Raw genomic sequence first — 21,895 nt, 5'->3', positions numbered from 1 at the left:
TACTGACAGGACTACTACTTTCTACAAAACATACTTGAGTACTATTTATAAAAGAGTAGGTGTTCCATTTTTTTCTGAAGGGATCACTAGATAGCTAAAAGAAACTAAAAATGAACTAGCTGACAGAATAGAAACAAATACTTCAGATAAAGCAGGGTTAACTACCAAGATATTGTACTATAAATCATTTTCTACTGGGTGCTTAGACAAGAAATACATAAATATACACTTGGAAAAATAACATTTATTAAGCACAAGGTACTCTTTATAATATAGTGAAATATTTTAACATAATAGTTTAAATTTCCTACTTCTGTATATTTTATTAATATCCCAAAGATTTTACATTAAACATATCTTCAGATTTTTGTCATCTTCTTCAAGTAATAAGGCAATTTTTTTGGGGGGGGGATTGATATGAAACCATCACCTACTATATCAATTTAGTAATCTTCAGGGTGTTTGAAATACAATGGTATCTCAGGGGTCCAAATCACTGTTACCATAGTCCTATAATATAGTATCAGAAATAACAAGGTCTGAATATTTAATAGAATTTCATTTAATAAGTATATTTAAAGTTCATCTCTTCCAAAAACAGCATTTGTATTACATTCAAATTGTATACACTTTAAATATCAACAAACTCATTATTTACATACAAGGCTAGTTATTAGAAAACAGAGGGGAATTAAAACAAATTTTGTTTTTTTTAAATCCTTATTCCCCAATTTAGAACACTGTGAACTACTAAGTATGTATCTAAAGGAAATGTATACATTGTTAGGAAAATATAAGTTACATAGGGGAACATAATTCACACAGGCTCAATTTACAGGTATGTCTCAAAGTAAAAAATGAAAAAATCAATAACTACAAAAAACAGGCAAAAATCACAGCTGACATTCTAAACTAATATGCCAAATATAAAGCTTTCCCAGTGAAAGAAGGGTTCTCAGATTTTATGCTGACCTACGACTTTTCACTTCTTTGTTCTCAAATACAGAACTAGAGGACTTTGAGTTTTGTTTTTATTTTTTAAGATAATTCATATTTGTTTTTAAACAATGACCCAAATGCATCATGAGAAGTACTATTAAACCTATTCTGTTTAGAGTTCAGCAACAAAAGACATTTCTTTTATTTTCCTTGTACCTCTACTGTGCCCTTCAAAAAGTCTTTAAGGAAGCTTTATTCTTTATAGACAATGGTGATAAAGAGAACAAACCAAATACTTCCGAGATAGCAAAGAAATCACAGAGTTGGTACTAGCACAGGTTTTTAAAAAATTATCCCCCATTTATTAAATCATAAATGCAAAATAGAGAAATCATATCTAAAAACATGAAGCAGGAGAAAAAGTATTGAAAAAAATGCAGAAGGCAACATTTAGAATCATGCTGCTTGCAGGCTTTACCTTTGGAAGACATAAGGTAACGAACTATCTCTGCTGTTGATCAATTTTTTAAACTTACCTAAACTTGTTTACATTTTTACCTTGCCTAAATCCAGTTCCACTAGCCAAAACAAAAAGGTCACAATTACTGTATTTAAATAAACAATGTGTGAAGGTTGTAAGGTGGGAGAAAGGAAGGGGTTTGGTACACAAGAGGTTAATGAAGAAGGACCAGGAATAAAACAGAGCACTTAATTTGATCTGATCAAACACAGGGAGGAACTCTGCCTTTCTTCAGATTTTACTGCATTTCATAATCACTGAAAAAAACAAAACAAAACATTCCTTCTTTTATCCTCATTGTATCTCAGATTCAAAATGGCAGGATAAATAGCCCTTAATCTGCATATGCTATCTTCAAAAATAACAATTTCAGAATTTGGTTTGTTTTTTTTTAAATAACTCTTAAGAGTTGACTCTTTCAAAACAGGGCTCAGATGTGGTGATATAGTTCAGGCCTTTCTTAAAAGAAAACATATTACTTTGCATTAAAAAATCATCAATAAGAGTCATAAATCAGTGTTTTAAATAAACGTCTCACTTCAAATTATATGTTTAAAGTAACTGCTGTTCTGTCAAATATTAAAACTACTAGATTTCATTCATTATAAACATAAATTAACGAACACTATGTGATCACTTCCTATGATCACTATAAAAATTAAAATGATCCTTTTCTCTTTTATATTAAGACAGATGACAGTTCTGAAGCAAAGCTCCAACTTAGTAAAGCCCATTCATAACACACAACCCCATCTCAGTTTTTAGAAGTCAGAGCATTCATTGGTTATAAATAGGCATGATGTTCTTCAGCAGCTAAGAGTTCCAGACAGGTTAAAAAAAAAAAAAAAAAATGAACAATCTGAAATTTTAATGATCAGAAATTACTCAAAGTCAAATGTGCTATAACCTGAGTGTCAATCAGTTGTGGTTTTTTCTCCCAATGGAAGGCGTTCCCATAACTGGAGCAACTGTTCACCAACCTGAGGTTCTAGTTCCTAGATAAATCAAAAGTCAAAATAAACATAAAAGGAATTAAATTAAAATGGCTTTTTTCCTAATCATCCAAACCTTTACTAATAAAAATTCAAGTAAATCACTTTAAATTTCATTTTTCTACTAGGGCATGCTAAAATCATGTGATTTTCATTGTTCTAATTCTAATTCTATGTGTTAAGGTTTATGGAGCTGACAATTGAGATTTAAGATTGCAGTGCTACCCTGCAAATATCTTAAGTATTTGTTTAACAAAATGGTGTGTGATTCCCCATGCAATCCTTCTAGAATCTCTTCTATCTGAACAGAATGGACTTATTTTTAACGGAGATTTGGTAAAGGTACTCAGCTTGGACTTCAAAGGTTACCTTTTTTGAAACCAAGCATATTAGGTGTTTGGTTTTGTGGGGTTTTTTTGTTTGTTTGTTTGTTTTTCCCCAAGAAACTATCTTAGGTGACTTCACATTCTTATCTTAGAAATTATTAAATTAGACTTATTTCAAAATCATTATATTATAGGATAAAAGAATAAAACATTCTTGTACAATTGAATAAAATGTAAAATTCTCTTATGGCATGAAACCTCTGACAGACACTTAAAAAGAAGCAGGAAATTATTCACATGGTAATTTTTCACAAGTCTTAATGGTTCAAACCAATTATTAGCTATGTGATCTTAGCAAGACTATTCTCTGGGAGCCTATTTTCTCTTATATAAAATTGGGCTAATAACTCATTTTATGCATAAGGATTAAATTAAATTATATAAAATAGCAAATAGCGCAGTATTTTGTCTATATTAATTCCCATCACCTTACCTCATTTAAAATGCGTGTCAACAGCATCACAAAGGCAAAACAAAACATAATAAAACTAAAATAAGCCAGTTGAGTCTAAAAAGTTTGCTATTTACTTTACATATCAGTTAAAGCTATAAATAATTTATTCTTTTTGTCTTGAGACTTTAGTCAAATTATTTCACAATTGAGCTCAGCGTTGATCATAGGATTAGTCCAATAAGACAAACACCTCCATGCAGTGGCTTAGCAAAGATTTTATACATGCAATGAAAAAGAGAAACCAAATTTACAAAATATTAGAAAAAAAAAAAAGGCAATGGGCTCTGTCAGATACATTTGCAAGACAGTTTTTACCAGCTCTTTTACAAATCTAAATCACTTCCCATGTGCATAAGAAACATACAACTTGCTCCTCAAATTACTAACAGCAAAATGAAACAATTTAAGTGAAAGAAAAAAAATTAAAATGTTGCTGTATACCTGCCCATCTCTGCTTATTTGGACTTTCTTGTTGTCATTCCAAGGATTAAGCAAATGGTGTGCAAACTGAAATGGAAGACTTTCTTTTCGTATCCACTCCACCTTAAACACTCCTCCTAGTCCAGCTGAGCCCCAATCCTGGCTCTTCTCCCTTCCTATCTCAGAAGACATCCTAGAAAATCCCTGTTTGTAAAATAGGGGGAAAAGATGGAGGTGAGAAAGATATTAAACTGTCTGAAGTCAATGTATCTGGTAATGCTCTGAGTTTTTGTTTTATGATAAAACTGTACTATAAAAATAATATATATCTAACAAAACAAAATAAAAAAAGCTACTTACTAAATGTATTTGTATTAAAAGATCCAGCTAATAATATTTGCAAATTTTAGAGGAAAGACCAATTTCCTTCTAAAAGGTTCAAATAATTAACAGATATTTTCTAAATAATGCAGTAACAGCTCTAAGTCCACATTAATTCTATGATAAATGAATACAATCTAACTTCTAAACTTTTATTTCTGAAAATTATAGTAATAAATATCAAATAATAAATTCATTATATATTAAATCAAGATGAATTAAGAAACACACTTATTTTTTTATTTTGAAGATTAACTTCCTTAGCCTGTTTAATAAACACTTTACCAAAGGTCAAAGTTTCTCACTCAATCTACCCGAGAATTAGTAAATCTAAAGTTGTCTGCAGAAGGAGAAGTTGTTTATCTGGAGAGGCTCTGGTAAGACAAGGCAAAAACAAAGGGAAGACAGTTCTGTCATTCCCCAGAAGTTGTACAATATATTCCTCATTCTCAGTCAAGCAAGATGCATTCTTGCATTCTGATGCAATAAAAAGCCAGGTTTTTATTTCTATGGTCTAATCTGCAGCCAAAACAACCGCATTTTACTGTCTCAGAATGGCTCACCTGGAAATGTCCAGATCCTTGAACAGAAAAGACCAAGTAAACCATGCTGCTTTCCCAAAAGGCTCGATTTAGCTTCCGCTCATTACTAGGGGTTGTAGACCAGATACCCTTCTGTTGAGAAATCTCAAGGTTTCTCAAATTGCTACTCTTTATTATAAAGTATCGAATAGGCATGTTTGGTCTTGGTGAAGGAGATTTTGAGCCCTATAAAACAATGCATAAGTTTTTGAGAGGTAATTTGACCTTTTAAAATCAATAGGCCCCATTATATAACATCTTTCTAAATATATAAACCAAAATATTTTACCAAACATTCAACAAATGCAAATAGCCCCATTATGCCTGAAAACTATACAAGGCTCAATCAAAATGAGGTTAAAGAGCCAAAGCTAAGTACTCATTTCAGAGTATTCAAAAACTCTTATCAAGAAAGGATCTTGGATTACCAATTTTTATACTCCAGATATACTTTTAGAAAAGATTATAATAAACTTTCATAATCTGAAAACAGAAAATGAAAATTGCTCCAGCTTACTCCTAGAGACAGTTTCCAAGTATTAGTGCAGGGAAAGGGAACACAGAGTCCAATGACCTCAATGAGTTATAGACAGAGAGATTACAGTTCAGAGGTCAAAGTGGCTAGAATATGTATGACAGTATACTATATAGAAGGGAGTTCTACAAAAAGAGAGCTCCAGGAAACTACAGAGGGGTCCCACAAATTTTGGGCTGAGTACTAACCTGTACAAAATGAGGAAAAATTCCTTGAGGCCAAGGAAAATCCAAAGGAAAGCAACAGACAAAACAATTCCCAGAACTCACAACTGGCTTTGAATATTTCATAATATCCCCAGCCAAAATGAATCAATCTTAGAGCAATGGGCCACAGAAGGGTCATGCCTTGGCATTTGGAATAAATTATCCCCCAAACACTTCTGTGGATCAACCCTAACACTGCTTAAAAGCAAACCTTGAAAGAATTAAACTGTTTCCAAACCGTACCAGAACAAAGTCTAATACTATTTAAAGGAATGCAACAAAAATCTAGCAAACAAAATTATGAGGAATGCAAAGAAAAAGGAAAATATGACCCATACAGGAGAAAATGTAATCAATAGATACAGACTCAGAAATGACAAAAATGATGGAACCAGGAGACAAGAATGTTAAGACAGCTATTATAAATATGTTCACCATGTTTAAGAAAGTAGCGGAAAACATGAGCATGATGAGAAGAAAAATGGAAAATATTTTCAAAGACTCAAAGGGAATATCTACAGATGAAAATTTTGATGTGAAAATACACTAGAAGAGATAAGCAGCAGCAGATTAGATACTACAAATGAAAACAGCAGTAAACAGAAACATAGCAATAGAAACAAAAAAAATGAAGAAAGTGAGAAAAATGACTCGAAAACATGAAGAGAGCACTAGTGATCTATGGAAAAACACCAAGTTGCAGACTTAGGATCAAGGCAAATTTGTCCACTTTCAACATTATTTGAAACTTTACTGGAAGCTTTAACCAGTAAAATAAGGCAAGAAAAATAAAGAGCAACCAGATTGAAAAGAAAAAGCAGTAAAACTATCTTTATTAATAGATAACATGATTATACATGTAGAACATCCTGAGAAATGTAAAAATAAAGCTACCAGAATTAATAAGTGAGGTAAAGTAAGGTCATGGGATTCAAGACTAATATACAAAACAATCAAATATATTTCTACATACTAGCAATGAATAATTGGAAATTGAAAGTTTATAAAACTGAGCATCAAAAATATGAAATACTTAAGGGATAAATTTAACAAAAAAAGTGCAATATCTGTACTCTGAAATATACAAAACATCACTAAAGAGTAAAGAATATCTAAATAAATAGAGAAATACACCATTGTCATGAATTGAAGACTAAAAATTGTTAATTGTCGACTTTCTCCAAATTGATCTATAGATTCAATGCAATCCCACTCAAAATACCAAATCAGTTTTCTATAAAAATTGACAAGCTGATTCTAAAATTTATATGAAAGTGCAAAGGACCAAGAATAGCCAAAATGATTTTGAAGAAGAAAGTTGGAGGACAGGCATGAACTGATTTCAAGACTTCTTCTAAAGCCAAAAGGAGAAATATACTATCCATGAAACAGAATAGAGTCTAATAAATAGACCACACACATGTGGTCAACTGACTTTTGACAAGGGTGCCAAGGTAATTCAATGGGAAGAGAATAATCTTTTTAACAAGTTGTTCTGGAAAAATCGCATAGTCATAAGTCAAAAGATGAAATTTGACCCACACCTCACACCACAAACAATTAACTCAAAATAGATCATATATGTAAATGTAAGAGCTCCGAATACAAAACTTCTAGAAGGAAACAAAGGAGAAAATTTTTGTGATCTTGGGTTAGGCAAAGATTTCTTAGGAAACAAAAAAATATGAGCCATAATAGAAAACACTGATCAATGGACTTCATCAAAATTAAAAATACTTCCTCTTCAAGAGACATTGTTAAGAAAATGAATAGACAAGCCACAAACCATTAGAAAAAATTTACAAAACATACATAATTAAGGCTTATATCCAGAACATACAGGGAACACAACTCAATAAAAGACAACCAATAAAAAAAAAAAAATGGACAAAAACCTTTAACAGGCACTTCACCAAAGAAGATATATAAATAAGCAGGTGAAAGGATTCTCAAGCTCAACATCATTAGTCAACAGGGAAATGCAAATTAAAACCACAATGGGCTATCACCGTATACCTACTAGAATGGCTAAAATTTAAAAAACCATACCAAGTATTATGGAGGATATGGACCAATTGGAAATGTTATCGATTGTTGGAGGGAATGCAAAATAGTACAGTCTTTTGGAAAATAGTTGGGTTGTTTCTTATAAAAGCATACACTCACCTCATAACGCAACAATCCTACTCCTCAATATTTATCCAAGGGAAAAAAAATACATTTCCATGCAAAGACTTGTACTCAAATGTTTACAGCAGCTTTATTCATGATTCCCAAAAACTGGAAACAATTTAAATGTCCATCAAGTGCTGAATGGACAGACAAATTGTGGTATATCCATGCAATGGAATATTACTCAGCAGTAAAAAAGTAATAAGCTAATGATACACTCAACAAATACAGATGAATATCAAAAGCATTATTAGTGAAGTAAAACAGTCATAAAAAAAACTACATTCATACATGAATTCATTTACAGGAAATTCTAGAAAAGGCAAAACTCCAGGGATAGACTGAAGATCAGTGGCTGCCAGGGGTGTCAAAATGTTCCATACCTGACGTGGTAGTGATAAATGATTGTGTACACTTGTCAAAATTCACTGAATCACAGTTTAAATTGGTGAATTTTATTGTGTGTAAATTATATCTTAATAAAGATGTTTAAAAATAAACAAACTAAAAAAAAGGAGAAAACCATAACCTAAGAATGCAAATCCACAAAAAAACTTTTTTTTCTCTTATCTAACAAGAGTGTTTAAGGCAGACATTTTCACCAAATCACAACATGTAGATAAACAACCAGTAATCAAATAGTCACACAGGTACTAACAGCACAAGAAAGTAAAAGTAAACACATTCTAAACTTTTGAAATCATTCATATCAGAAATTTACAACAAGATATTTAGTTCTCAATTCCTCAACATGTTTCTGCCTGCATCTCCAAGCATCTGAGTCTGTGTGGGCTCTCAGCACTCTTAAGGACTCCAGCGATCTAATTAAAACCCACCCTAAATGGGTGGGATCACATCTCCATGGAAATAATCTAATCAAAGACCCCACTGCACAAGATTGGAATAAAATGAACAGGGCTTTCTGGAGTCAATAATAGCTCCAAACTAGCACATCTTCCTAACCCCAACTTGCCTTGCGTTTTTAAATATAACCACTGAATTGCAGAAATCAATTAACAATTGAAAGAAACTAGTGTTTTCAATTCTGAAATTATAAACCAAAACTAATTTAAAATTAAGATAATCTTTTGGTTGTTTGTGTTAACAAAAAAGGTTATAAAGATGTAGAAAGAAATAATGAACCACCTAGGTACAACTTGCCATTAGTGAATGATATGTTCCTATTTTAAATACCTGAGAAAGTAATAACTGGAAATATTTGGTGAGCAGGAAAAACTGAAAAATTTACTCAAGATGTGTCAAGTTTGTCAGTTTTGATTTATATTTAGAACACAGGCCACAAATTAGTAACTCAAAAATAGAACTCTTTTGTAAATTTGTTTGAATATGTAAGATCAGATGTGCCACAAATCTGTTCCTCACTACATTCATCTACTTTTAGATACTCTACCTTTCCTGAGGGTGGAGGAGAAGGGCTAGCACAAGGACTTGGGTAACTACTACTGTCTGTAGATTTCACAGAAGATTGATCAGATCGGTCATCAGTGCTTCGTTTTGGATGTAAAATTCCTCTATCTTTGTACTTCTGAGGTGGGTGTAATGCAGGAGACGGAGATTTCATCAATACTCTTCGGTGGAAAGGGGGAAGCAAAGATTAGTTATACGTAAGTTTATAACACAAAGCACATGTCATTTCAATCCAGAATTCCAATTACATTATGATTTATGGAACAGTTTTCACAAAGGGAATTTCATACTTCTATTACATTTAGAAGTTAAAAAATATTTGGACTATTTGGGTACACTTCCACAGAACAACAGGTTTAAATATGTTTTAAAAAAATCTACAAAAATCAGAAATGTTATTAAGTTTTTATAACTTAAGATTAATAAATACCCATGTGTTTCCTTTACAAAATTCCTAACCTCTTTTATATAAGATGGTATAGGAGAAATATTTACCAATTATAAAATTTTATACTGATATTTAATGTTAATATTATAAACTTATTTAAGTATATCTATGCTAATGACCCTTACTAGAATATCACCTACTCACCTTCGTTCCATTTTCATATAATATCTGAGAGCCAATTAAAATAGATATTAAAAGCATACTAAAAATAACAGTGTGGTAAAATGGAAAGAATACTGGACTAGAGAGTTCTAGGTCTTTATAAATTTACAACTAACTAGACGTGGGATCACCAGCAAGTCACGTCACTTAACTCAGCATCAACTTCCTTATCTGTTATCTGTTAAATGGAGGGACTATACTAGATAAACACTAAGATTCTTCTATTATCAAATGCTATGAATAAAGGCAACAAACATGGCACTCAGGGATTTTATAATTTCTTAAAACATATGAGTCTTTGGTGGGGCAACCAGACATTAAGTACTTCCAGATGTGTTACAATGTAAAGTTCACAGGACCACTTATAAAATATTATTGCCAGAGAGGAGCTAAGATGGCAGCATAGAGAGGAGTGGAAGACTGTTAGTCTCCCCGCTGGAACAATTCATAAATGACCAAAAAACTACTAAAGAACCTGGAATAACTGTGGGGAGACAATCATGACTGTCCATTCATCATCCACCAACCTGAATTGGGAGGAATGCCCGAGACTGCAGCATAAAATCTGTAAGTAAGAACTGCGGACCCGCACTGAGAGCCAAGAGCTGAGAGCCCCTCCCTCACGGAAGCCTCGTGGTGCTAGAGAGCAGCACTCTCTCAACCCAGCTCCAACTGGGGTTTTAATGTTAATTGCTCAACACAGACAGCGAATCCCCAACAAGCAGACAGAGGCTTTTGGTGACAACTGACCTTGGGAGAGTCAGGGGACATATCTGTCTCAGGACGGGGAGCCCAGAGGATCGGGTGCTATCTCTGGCTGATAGGTGAATGTGGAGCTTTCTGTCCCTTTCCCTCTGTGGACAAAGCCTCAGCCATTTTCAGCCTGCAGCGCTTTGCAGTAAAGAAAGCCTCAGCCATTTTAAAATTGCAACACTTTGACCAGTAGAGTCAGAGAAACAAAGAACTTATCGATTACACAGATGACCTCTCTGGAGGGGACAGAGCTTCCCAAGAGGAAAGGGAGGGGCCCAGCTCTACTGCCTGTCTTTCCGGATCCAGACCCCAAAGCCTGGGGGAGGAGAGCCACAGGCCACACCCTCTCACACCTGCCGGTGACAGGTTGACAGGTGTACCTGCTGGGCAGAAAAGCACAGGTGTGTCAATCCTCTAAGAAAAGCCATCAGGGAAACCAGATACTGAATATTTCCTCCTTCTGGGACCTGAGCCTGTTCTCGTCTGGGAAAACCTGATTGGGGTGGCCTAGGAGGACAGATGCCTAGGCAACAGAAAACTACAACCTACACTAAGAAAAACAAAGTTATGGCCCAGTCAGAGGAACAAATGTACACTTCAACTGAGAAACAGGAATTGAAACAAATAATGCTCAATCAATTCAAAAACTTTAGAGAAGATTTGGCAAAAGAGATAGAGGATGTAAAGAAAATATTGGGCATACATAAGGCAGAAATCAAAAGTTCAAAAAAACAACTAGCAAAATCTATGGAAATGAAAGGCACAACACAAGAGACGAAAGACACAATGGAAACACACAACAGCAGATCTCAAGAGGCAGAAGAAAACACTCAGGAACTGGAGAACAAAACACCTGAAAGCCTACACCCAAAGGAGCAGATGGAGAAAAGAATGAAAAAATATAAGCAACGTCTCCGGGAACTTAAAGATGAAACAAAGTAGAAGAATGTACGTATCACTGGTATCCCAGAAGGAGAAGAGAAGGGAAAAGAGGCAGAGGCAATAATAGAGGAAATAATCAATGAAAATTTCCCATTTCTTCTGAAAGACATAAAATTACAGATCCAAGAAGCGCAGTGAATTCCCAACAGAATAAATCTGAAGAGGCCTATGCCAAGACACTTAATAATCAGGTTATCAAATGTCAAAGACAAAGAGAGAATCCTGAAAGCAGAAAGAAAAAAGCAATCCATCACATACAAAGGAAGCTTAATAAATGTGCGATTCTCTCAGCAGAAACCATGGAGGCAAGAAGGAAGTGGCGTGATAATATTTAAGATACTGAAAGAGAAAAACCACCAACCAAGAATCCTATATCCAGCAAAACTGTCCTTCAGATATGAGGGACAGCTCAAAATATTTTCTGACAAACAGACAATGAGAGGCTTTGTGAACAAGACACCCGCCCTACAGGAAATACTAAAGGGAGCACTACAGAGTGACAGGAGAAGACAGGAGTGTGTGGTTTGGAACACAATTTTGGGAGATGGTAGCACAGCAATGTAAGTACACTGAACAAAGACAACTATGAATACGGTTGAGAGAGGAAGGTTGGGAGCATGTGAGACGCCAGAAGAAAGAAGGAAAGATAAAGACTGGGACTGTGTAACTTTGTGAAATCTAGAGTGTTCAACAATTGTGATAAAATGTACAAACATGTTCTTTTACGAGGGAGAACAAGCAAATGTCAACCTTACAAGGTGTTAAAAATGGGGAGGCATTGGGGGAGGGATGCAATCAATGTAAACTAGAGACTATAACTAACAGAATCACTGTATTATGTTTCCTTTAATGTAACAAAGGCGATATACCAAGGTAAATGCAGAAAGAGGGAGGGATAGGGGAGGCATGTTAGACACTTGACATTGGTGGTGTTGTCTAACTCTTTACTCTACTTTGATTTAAGGTTACTTTTTCTTTTGCTGCTTCCTAGCTGTCATTTTTTTTTTCCTCTTTCTTTGCCTCTCTACCTTCTTTGACTGTTCCTCCTGCCTTGTGGAAGAAATGTAGATGTCCTTATATAGATAGTGGTGAAGGTGGTGAACACATAAATATGTGACCATACAGAGAACCATCAATTGTTTACTTAGGATGGAATGTATGGTGTGTGAACAAAACCATCTTAAAAAAAAAAAAAAAAATGGGTTATGACAAAACCTCGAGGGCAATATACTGACTGAAATAAGCCAGACATACAAGGACAAATATTGCAGGGTCTCACTGATAGGAACTAATTATAATATGTAAACTCATAGATATGAAATGTAAGGTACCAAGATATAGGACGAGGCTTAAGAATGGGGAGCAGTTGCTTAATATGAGCAGAATGTTCAACTAGGATGAACTTAAATGTTTGGAAATGAACAGAGGTGTCAGTAGCAAGATGTGAGAATAACTACAGAGCCAAACGATGTGTGAATGAGGTGAAAAGGGGAAGCTCAGAGTCATATATGTCACCAGAAGGAAAGTTGGAGGTCAAAAGATGGGAATGTATAAAACTGAATCCTATGGTGGGCAATGTCCATGATTAACTGTACAAATATTAGAAATCTCTTCCATGAACCAGAACAAATACATGACAATACAATTAGAAGTTAATAACAGAGGGGCATATAGGGAAGAAATATATACCTATTGCAAACTACATACTACAGTTAGTAGTATTTCAAACATTCTTTCATAAACAGTAACAAATGTGCTATACCAACACTACGAGTCTACAACTGAGGGGGGTTGGATAGGGATATGGGAGGATTCGAATTTCCGTGTTTTTTTTTGTTTTTTTTTTCATCTTTCACTTTATTTCTTGTCTGGAGTAATGAAAAGATTCTAAAAATTGAACAAAAATTAAGTGTGGTGATGGATGCACAGCTGTATGCGGGTACCAGGGGCAACTGATTGTACACTTTGGATCTTTGGATAATTGTACGGTATCTGAACATCTCAATAAAAATTTTTTTAAAAAATATTATTGCCATAACTTTGGATCTAATCAAGCTTTGAGAGCTAACATTTTACATGAAATATAATAGGGTATAAGAAGAAATAAAAGAAATGATGCCAGGAGAAAACAGAGAAAAATCTAGAATGTGGAACATCTTACAGTATCACTGATCTACTTTCTTCAAAAGAAGTTGCAGAAGGAATTGTTCTAGATTCCAAGAGACTCGAGAAACATGACAAGCAAATAGGATAGTATATGGGATCTCTGTATTTTATGCATGATCTTTCTGTAAACCTACAATTTCTCTAATAAAAAGAAAGAAATATGACACCCAAACAGATTCCATGAGTCTTCCCTGGATGAGGATTCATATAAATCAAAACTCTGAAACAACTAGGGAAATGATAATTTTACTGGGATTGATAACTAGATTAGGGTAATGTGGGAAAATGCTTGTTTTTATGAGATGCATATTTAAATACTGAAAAGTAAAATGATATAAAGTACAGAATATACTTTGAAATAGGTAAGCAAAGAAAGAAAGGAAGAAAGAAAAAAGAAAATGTTGACAGATAAAGCAGGTAGGTGAAATTATTGGTAACTGTTGAATTCGGGACATGGAATTCATTATGATATATCATTTATTTTTTGTTTTTGAAAATATTTATAATAAATAAATTTAAAACAAAAATATATGTCTTCAATAATTCATAAACTTCCATAGACTTGCAATTATAATTACTCTGCCTTCAAAACAAGTTGAAACAGTTTACCCCCACAATTTGCTTCTCTTGCAATAAGTACCTTAGATCCATGATTCTTTCACAAATAAAACAAAAAAGGAAAGCCTATTTATTTTAACAATTAAATATATTATGCATGCACATATGAATCCTTAACAAAAACTTGGTAAGAAATGTAAAAACGTAACTTCTCAGCTTTGTTCTGATTTCTTCCCACCAAAATGAGTTCCAATGAATTACCTCGTTACAATCTTTAAAATCCATCATTCTCACCCTGGTGTCTAACTGACCTGAAAATTAGGTGACAGAAGTTAATGAGGGTAAAATCTTACTAAGACAAAAATGATATTGTCAACAGAAATAAATACTTAATTGCACGGTTTTCAAATAGATCTTTTGACAGGGTTCTGAGCTCTATTCTAGCTTTTATCTTTCTCAAATTGGGATCCCCTGAAAATTTCATAGAAACAAAGGGGACCCATAAACCTTCCTACCTAAATTATAATCTAGGGCAAAAACTCTAACTATAAAAACCTTTTTCCCAAGAAGTAATTCCACAAAGATTGTAACTACTCCCTTTAGAAATAAATTTCCCTAGAAATCCATATTCTATTCTTCACCAAGCTATTTGAACACTAGGCCTTATATATACATACCAACAAAACTATAAAGGGAACAAAATTCTATATCCCGGAGGTAGCCCAAGGGTCCATCTATTGATGAGGAGAAGGGCAAACTGGATTGTTTACATACAATGGAATAGTGTGTGGCTGCAGAAAGGAGTGAACTCATGAGGTAGGCAAGAAGGTGAATGAAGCCTGAGGATATTATGTTGAGTGAAATAAGCCAGAAACAAAAGGACAAATATTGTATGGTCTCATTAATAAAAACTAACTATAATGAGCAAACTCTGAGAATTAAATTCGAGAGCATAGGTAACAAGGACATAGAAAGTGGGCAGAAATTAAGCAATCGATGGATGATTAAGGACTACTGAAAGTTCAGTAAGTTCATTGTAAAGGTTTAGAAATGAATAGCAGACTATGTGATGGTAGCAAAATACTGTAAGTGTAATTAACAAAGCAGAGTGTGACTACGGTTGAAAAGAGGAAGGCTAGAGTTGTGTATGTCACCAGAAGGAAAGCTGGGCGATAAAAACTGGGATTGTATAACTAAGTGAAACCCAGAGTGGACAATGACGGTGTTTAATTGTATAAATATAAGGGAGTTCTTACATGAACTAGAAGAAACATACATCACTATTACAAGTGTTAATAACAGAGTATTATATGGGAAAAAATACAATTAATGTAAACTAAGGTTTACAGTTAACAGTAACATTGTAATATTCTTTCATTAATGGTAACAAAGGCACTATACCAAAGCTAAATGTCAGTAATAGGGGGATATAAGGGATATGGGATTTTTTCTTCAGAAGAAATGAGAATATTCTCACATTGACTGTGGCAGTGAATGCATAGCTATGTGATCGTACCAAGAGCCACTGATTGTACACTTAGGATGTATTGTATGATGTATGAATAAAACTGTTAAAAATTCTATATCCTACTATTCAGCTGGTAAGAAAATGAAGAATGCCGGCTGTAATTTGTAGGGAAACAAAAAAGGTCAATGCTGGGATCACACATGGAGAAAATGATTTTATAATATATTCAGGATCCAAAGTGTAACTAACATGCCGAATTACGTGGCCAGGTGATGTCTATGAAACTTGCCAACCAGGACACATACTACCCCCAGAATTTCCTCACACATGACTGACTGCTCTAGCTCGGGCTGATGGATGTCCCTAGGGGAGATAAGAAAGAGTGCTCGTGTAAGGGGACAGGAAGTCACCCCACAGGCATCCTTGGCCTGTTTCAGCACCCGAAGTAGCATAGAAATGGGGTGCAAAGGAGGGAGGTGAGGGCCTGGAGATCCAATTTCCTGGCCTCACAGCCTTCTCTGGGGTGCACCCTGGGCAGGCACCTGCAGAGTCCATCCCCCCACCGCTCTCCCCACTCTCAGTGCATTCACAGCCTGCACACGTTAGTTTTGCCCTCACCCCAACCTGGTTCTGAAATCATGCAAATCCAGTCTCATTTCACCAGCAATATTAGAGGCTGACCCTCCCCATCCCTATTACAGATGTGGCGAAGAGATCAGGCCCAGAGCCCACTCTGAGAACCCTCAAGACCCCAGCTTAGTGGGGCCATGACTCAGCATGCACATAGCACCTCCTCTGACCCCAGCATTGGAGGTTGTCATATTTGATCAAGCTGAGCCTGGCGTTTGATGAGCAAGAGAGCCAGGCTGCATCAAAGGGAGCAGCAGCAGGAGGCTGAGGAACGCACAGTGCGGTTCAGTGCCCACTCTGCGGCAGGTTTCCAAAGAAAAGGAGGTGACTGACAGGCCAGCTGGGGGTGTAGGGATACATTTCTGAGGATGCACTTGCATCTGCTACAGTATTGATTCATGGAAGTAATACCCAATTCTATTATACACCAGCAGCTCCATGTGGAAAATAATCAATCCATTACCTTAACAACACCCCCCTCCCCACTACCCCATATTGTCAGCATGATTCTAGGGCTTTCTCTAGGTGGTCCAAGCCCTCAGAGGCCTGCTCACCCACCTCCTCGACCTCTTCAAATCTTACCCATTCTCTTTTTTTTTAATAAGAAATTTTATTTTGAGATAAATTCAAACTTACAGGAACAGTTGCAAAAACAGTACAAACCCCATACATACAACTCCAGCATACCCCGACCCCCCTCCCCCGATACCCCGATCCACCACTTTTAACATCCTGTCACACCATCATTTCTTTCTTTCTTTCCCTCCCTCCCTCCCTATCATCCATCATCTATTGCTCTGTCTTCTGAACATAGAGCATATATTACTTTTATAAAGGAAAAAAGGAAGCTTTATTTTAAAAATTTTATATATATATATATATATAAATACACACACACACATGCGCGCATTTATATAAACACACACATGGGGACAGTCTTATTATGGATCTAATAGTTTTTTTATAGCCTGGTCTAGAAATAGCACTACCCCAGAACAGTTTCTATGGAAATGTATTCCCACTTTCTATGCAAACAATGTTTAAACAAAATTTTGGAACAATTTTTTCAAAAAGTTGGGAGTGTTTAAGCAGAAAACATTTTTTTCCTCTTCTCCTTTCACACAGCAGTTCTACACTGAGACAAAGGTTCAGGCATACACATTATGAGATTTTCTTGGCAAATAGTTGGATGATTCCTAAATGTATCTAAAGAACTTGGAGATCAGTATGTATTATTCCTCTTTAACTGAAGTCTTAACTTCATTCAAATGCTTTATACTTCATTCAAATATGCAAACATCTGATCAAAAGAAAACACTAGGAACACGGGAGCTTACAGGCTGCCCCCACAAAGGCAAAAAGGGAAGCTATACTCTACCAAGAGCCAGGCATCCTGGCAGAAGCAGCGTTCTTCCTGCAGCAGTGGCCCTGTGGCTTTGTGCCTTGGCTGCCTTAGGCTTAGCTTCCCAAGCTAAGGGGAGCATCCCCACCCAATGCTGTTATCGAATAGGCCTCATTAGCATATTAAAATGGCTGTACCTAAAGACCCCATCCCTTCGTTGTCGGAATGCCAGTGCTGGATCTGTGTGGAAACCTAATCAAGTCATAACCCTCCCTGGTAACCACACAGCTTTGTAATCCACACTTCCAATCCACTGTTGAAAAGGCAAATTTGTGCTGTCCCTTCTGTCGCCACCGGGTCTCTTCGTGGACCGAGTATCATAACCAAAGAAATTCTCTAGTCAATATGGAACTGTGGAAGATAATTCAGAAACACTACCCAAAAGAATGCAAACTTAGAGCATCAGGGTTCCTCACAGTCCCAGACACTGCACTATGTGACTACAACCAACAATCCCCTGCCCCAAGCAGCCACTAGACTGCTTTCCCACAGTGTTCTATAAGAGATTTTGTAAACCACCTTCTACAAGCAGGACAAACTCTGGGACGGTGAGTCCCTCAGACCACCACCAGGCAGACTGACCAGACATATATGCTCCCAGTATGTGCACAAGGGTTACTCTGCTCCCTCCAGGACAGTCCAGGATCTGCACTGGGAATGTGGGATGTCTCTGTACTGAATAGAATAAAATAAAACCTACTAAGATAAATTTACTTTAATGAATCCTGGCTGCCTAGGAAGAACACCTACTGCAAGAAAGCAATATTAAATAGAGTTTAAGTGGATTATGATAAAAGTTTCAGAGTTGATGACTATCAGTCAGTTCATCTGTTAAGTAAACCTGGGGAACTGAGAAGAGAATATGAAGAAAAGATAAGCAAGGTGGAAGCAGAGTGAGGAGCCAATGAGGAAGAAGAAAACAAAGCCAGTGAAGAATACATACAAAGTTCATTGGCAGAGGACGACGAAGAGGAAAACAGAAGAAAAAAGGCAATGATAGAAGAACAATTGAAAAGTAATGAAGAACTGGCAAGAAAACTAAGCATTAATGTTAACAATTTCTATAAAGAAAATATCTTGGCTTCTTCCTTGAATTCCAGAAAATCTGATTCCACCACAACCAAGTCACAAAAGAAAAATAAGAACAAACAAAGAAACACCGGAGATATTCAGAAACCTATAACTAGACTGAAGTCCCAACAGGCTCCATAAGGTGAGGTACAAAGTGTGACCCATGAGGAGGTATTTGTCACCTAAATCTCAATTTGGATCAGCGTCACAGTCTGAAATTGTACAAGACAGCAGGAAAAACTCCATGTCTAAGGAAATTGACAGTAGTAATGTGAAGAGCCCTATGTGGCAAGACACAGAAATTCAAGATATGCCAGCACTTTCTTCACAGAACAAGGTGCAAAGTTTTTAATAAAATCACCTATGCCTCAATTAAGTGCCTATGGTACAGAATGCCTATGCCTTGAAGGAGAAGACAAAATAAGAGCAAGCAATCATGATGAAGAGTAACGTGTTGTAAATCATGAGGGACCTAAAATCAGAGTTCCCTACTCTATAGAAGCTGCAGTTAGGTCTTGTGGTAAAACAGCAATTGGGTGCAGTATATCTGGTATGACACAGATAACTGGGGACAACACAGTTGAGACAAAAAATGAAGAGACTAGCCTACTGATCATTAATGATCTTTCCAAAAGAAAAACCAAGGAATCTTCTTTAGAAGCTTTTAGGGATTCATGCTTTTCTTCAAAAAGAAGAAAAATATTTCCCAAAGCTTCCTCAGACCAAAAGGAAAGAGAAATCAACTTTACCCAAAAGCTGAAAGAGTTGGAGCATCTGCTTTTTGAGAGATATAAAGAAGAAGAACAGGACAGGTTATTAGCATTATAACTTCAGGAGGAGGTGGATAAAGAACGAATGAAGCCAAATCCACAAAAAGGATCCTTAAGATGGGTATCACTTACGTGCTACATCCTCATCTCCAGACATATTGCTAAATGGACAGAGAAACAATTCTAAAGATAGGAACTTCAAAAGATAGATTGATACAGAGCATTCAGAACCTTGAAGAGGCTCAAGAGATGAAAAGTGGCAGCCTTCTTTTAAGGTCCATTTGAAACATTCAGTAACTGTTAATGGAAGACGGATGCCAAATTCTACTAAAAATAACTGTAATGTATTTAAAGGTGCTCATTCCCTATTGGCCTAGAAGTTCACAGAAAAGTATTTTTCAAATGTTTCAAAGGTACAGAAATAATACATGGGTAAAGGAATGTTTGGTAATCTAGTAAAGCTGGATTGTGAAGCTCTCTTTTTCTATTTTGGCATCTTTGTAGATAAATTTTTTGTGATTCTGAAAAAAAAAAAAAAAAAAGAAAACACTAAAAACTCCATGATGATTATGTGAAAAACAGAAAGCACCACACAATCTTCTATGTTTTCATTTTTTCTATTCCCAGTTTTTTAAACTATGAACTCATATTCTCACTACAGAGTCTTTCTACCGATATTGCCAAAACTAGCATCAGAATGCTAGCATGTATGTCTCCCCTCAATAAAATGTAAACCCTCTGAAAGAAGAGACTTTGTCTATTATGTATACTGCTGTATTCCCCACACCTATAAAACAGGCATTCAATGTGTCAGTGAATGAATGAATGAATGAATGAAGTACTTTTTAAGTAGGAATGCTATCCAGTGATATTAGTATCTAGGTAACATTTGTAGGGAAGTTGTTCCTTCAAATGGCCATAGCCAGTACTTCTCATTACAGGGTATCTAGGAAAGATGTCATTTGACATATATCAATTAAAATACACAATTTTTTGGAAGACTATTGTTTTAAAAGATTTAAAATAATGTGAATTCTGAAATTAAACATTTTGAGTTTTTCCTGACAAGGAATTTCTTAATTAAGTAACTGACAGATACCATTGTCCAAAGGACATCTTAATATGTACAAGAATTATATCTTAAAAGTAAAAAAGCACTCTACCCATCTTATTGTAATCTTTTAATGATCTTAGGTAATAAGAAAGTAATTTTAATATTATAAAAGCAGATGATTCTTTTATAAATAATTCATTTTCCTGGAGAAACTAGATCTCATTTTGAAAAAATATATGTTTACCTTTCTGCAGTAGTAGTCTCATCAGAAAACTCAGTATCTGCTGAACTTTTTCTACTATTATTTGACCTCCAAGATGATGTCAAAGGAAGTTCTTCTGAAGACATAGGCCTTGGCCTTTGGCCAATTCCTGATGGTTGCTGTAAACCTGCAGATTGTTCTTCAGTGCTTAAGACAGCAATAATTGCTCTTATAGTAGCTTCATCAACTTGAGACCAAGGTTTAGATGGAGCTCTCATTCGGCGTAAAAATAAGCTATGCCACTTCTGTCTGAGCTGCAGCAATAAACTGGCTGCCTGCAATAAATAGTTTCCACAGTTAGAACAGATACAAACAAAATGTGTATCACACATGCAAAACACCTATTTGTTCATTAGTTAAGGTTTGCAACTTTTCTAAACTGGCTACTAATTCATTCTTTTTATTGAATGAATGAAATAAATTTCTATCTACCACATGCTAAGCACTGGAGATAAAAAATTGAATGAAGTAGTATAATGATAGAGACAGTAGCAGCAAGATAAAGGAAAACACATTTAGTTCTATTACTACTGTATTTGAGTGACTGTAGAACATCCAAATGTCCAGAAGGCAGCTAGAGTCATAGGTCTTAAAGCTCAAGAGAAAGGTCTGAGCTAGAGATACAGGTAGACTTGAAAGTTGTCAGTGGATAAATGGTAATTAATTCTACACATAGAGGTAAGGTTCCCAGGGACTGTGCAAAGAGAGTGAAAAGAGCAGAGTAAAGCACAGAATACTGGGGAACATCTGACATTTAAGGCACAATGCATATAAAGAACTCAGTAAAAGAAGCTAAGAAGGAATGATCGGAAAGGAAAAAGAATGAAGAGGAGAGAATTTCAAGTAAGAGGAAAGTATTAGAGACGGGTCAAATTTATCAAGGATAGCAGATTGGCTCTGACAACATGGAGGGCACTGTTGACCCTGGAAATAACAGTTTCTGTGAAGTGAAGGGCTGATGCAGTAGAATGAACAAATGAATGCATGGTTTAAAAAAAAAAAAGTAAAATTAGCTAATGTTGACTACTGATAGCTTGGTTGTCAAAAAATGGATATAGAATCTTTTAAAGTGTAAATGAAATTAAGAGAAGGTTTTGTAAGAAAAATTTTTCTTTAAAAAGAAACATCCTTCCATCCCAATTCAAAGGCACATGAAAAGAGAAAACAGAATGAATTATATCTTTCTCTCAGAGTT

The 21,895-nt window shown here is 35.4% G+C and overlaps 1 protein-coding gene and 1 pseudogene across 3 annotated transcripts in view; one reads left to right on the top strand and one right to left on the bottom strand.

The window, feature by feature from the left end:
* Positions 1-241: 241 nt before the first annotated feature.
* Positions 242-21,895, bottom strand: part of YTHDC2 (YTH domain containing 2) — a 112,606-nt gene continuing 90,952 nt past the window's right edge. Inside the window, exons 25-29 of one of the 3 annotated variants that reach the window (XM_037800949.1) lie at positions 20,683-20,975; positions 8,998-9,175; positions 4,656-4,859; positions 3,733-3,915; positions 242-2,454 (exon numbers count right to left, since the gene is read on the bottom strand). In XM_037800949.1, coding sequence (XP_037656877.1) covers positions 2,374-2,454; positions 3,733-3,915; positions 4,656-4,859; positions 8,998-9,175; positions 20,683-20,975 — 939 coding nt within the window. In that variant the 3' untranslated portion in view covers positions 242-2,373. Of the gene's footprint in view, positions 2,455-3,732; positions 3,916-4,655; positions 4,860-8,997; positions 9,176-17,032; positions 19,906-20,682; positions 20,976-21,895 lie in introns of those variants that run through there. The other 2 variants (XM_037800950.1, XM_037800951.1) reach the window with 2 other exon arrangements.
* LOC119508366 lies at positions 17,671-19,840 on the top strand (annotated as a pseudogene).

The sequence above is a fragment of the Choloepus didactylus genome, chromosome 13 (assembly GCF_015220235.1).
Source record: "Choloepus didactylus isolate mChoDid1 chromosome 13, mChoDid1.pri, whole genome shotgun sequence".
NCBI lineage: Eukaryota > Metazoa > Chordata > Mammalia > Pilosa > Megalonychidae > Choloepus > Choloepus didactylus.
The sequence above is the reverse complement of the archived record's forward strand: the minus strand, read 5'-3'. Positions and strand labels throughout refer to the sequence as shown.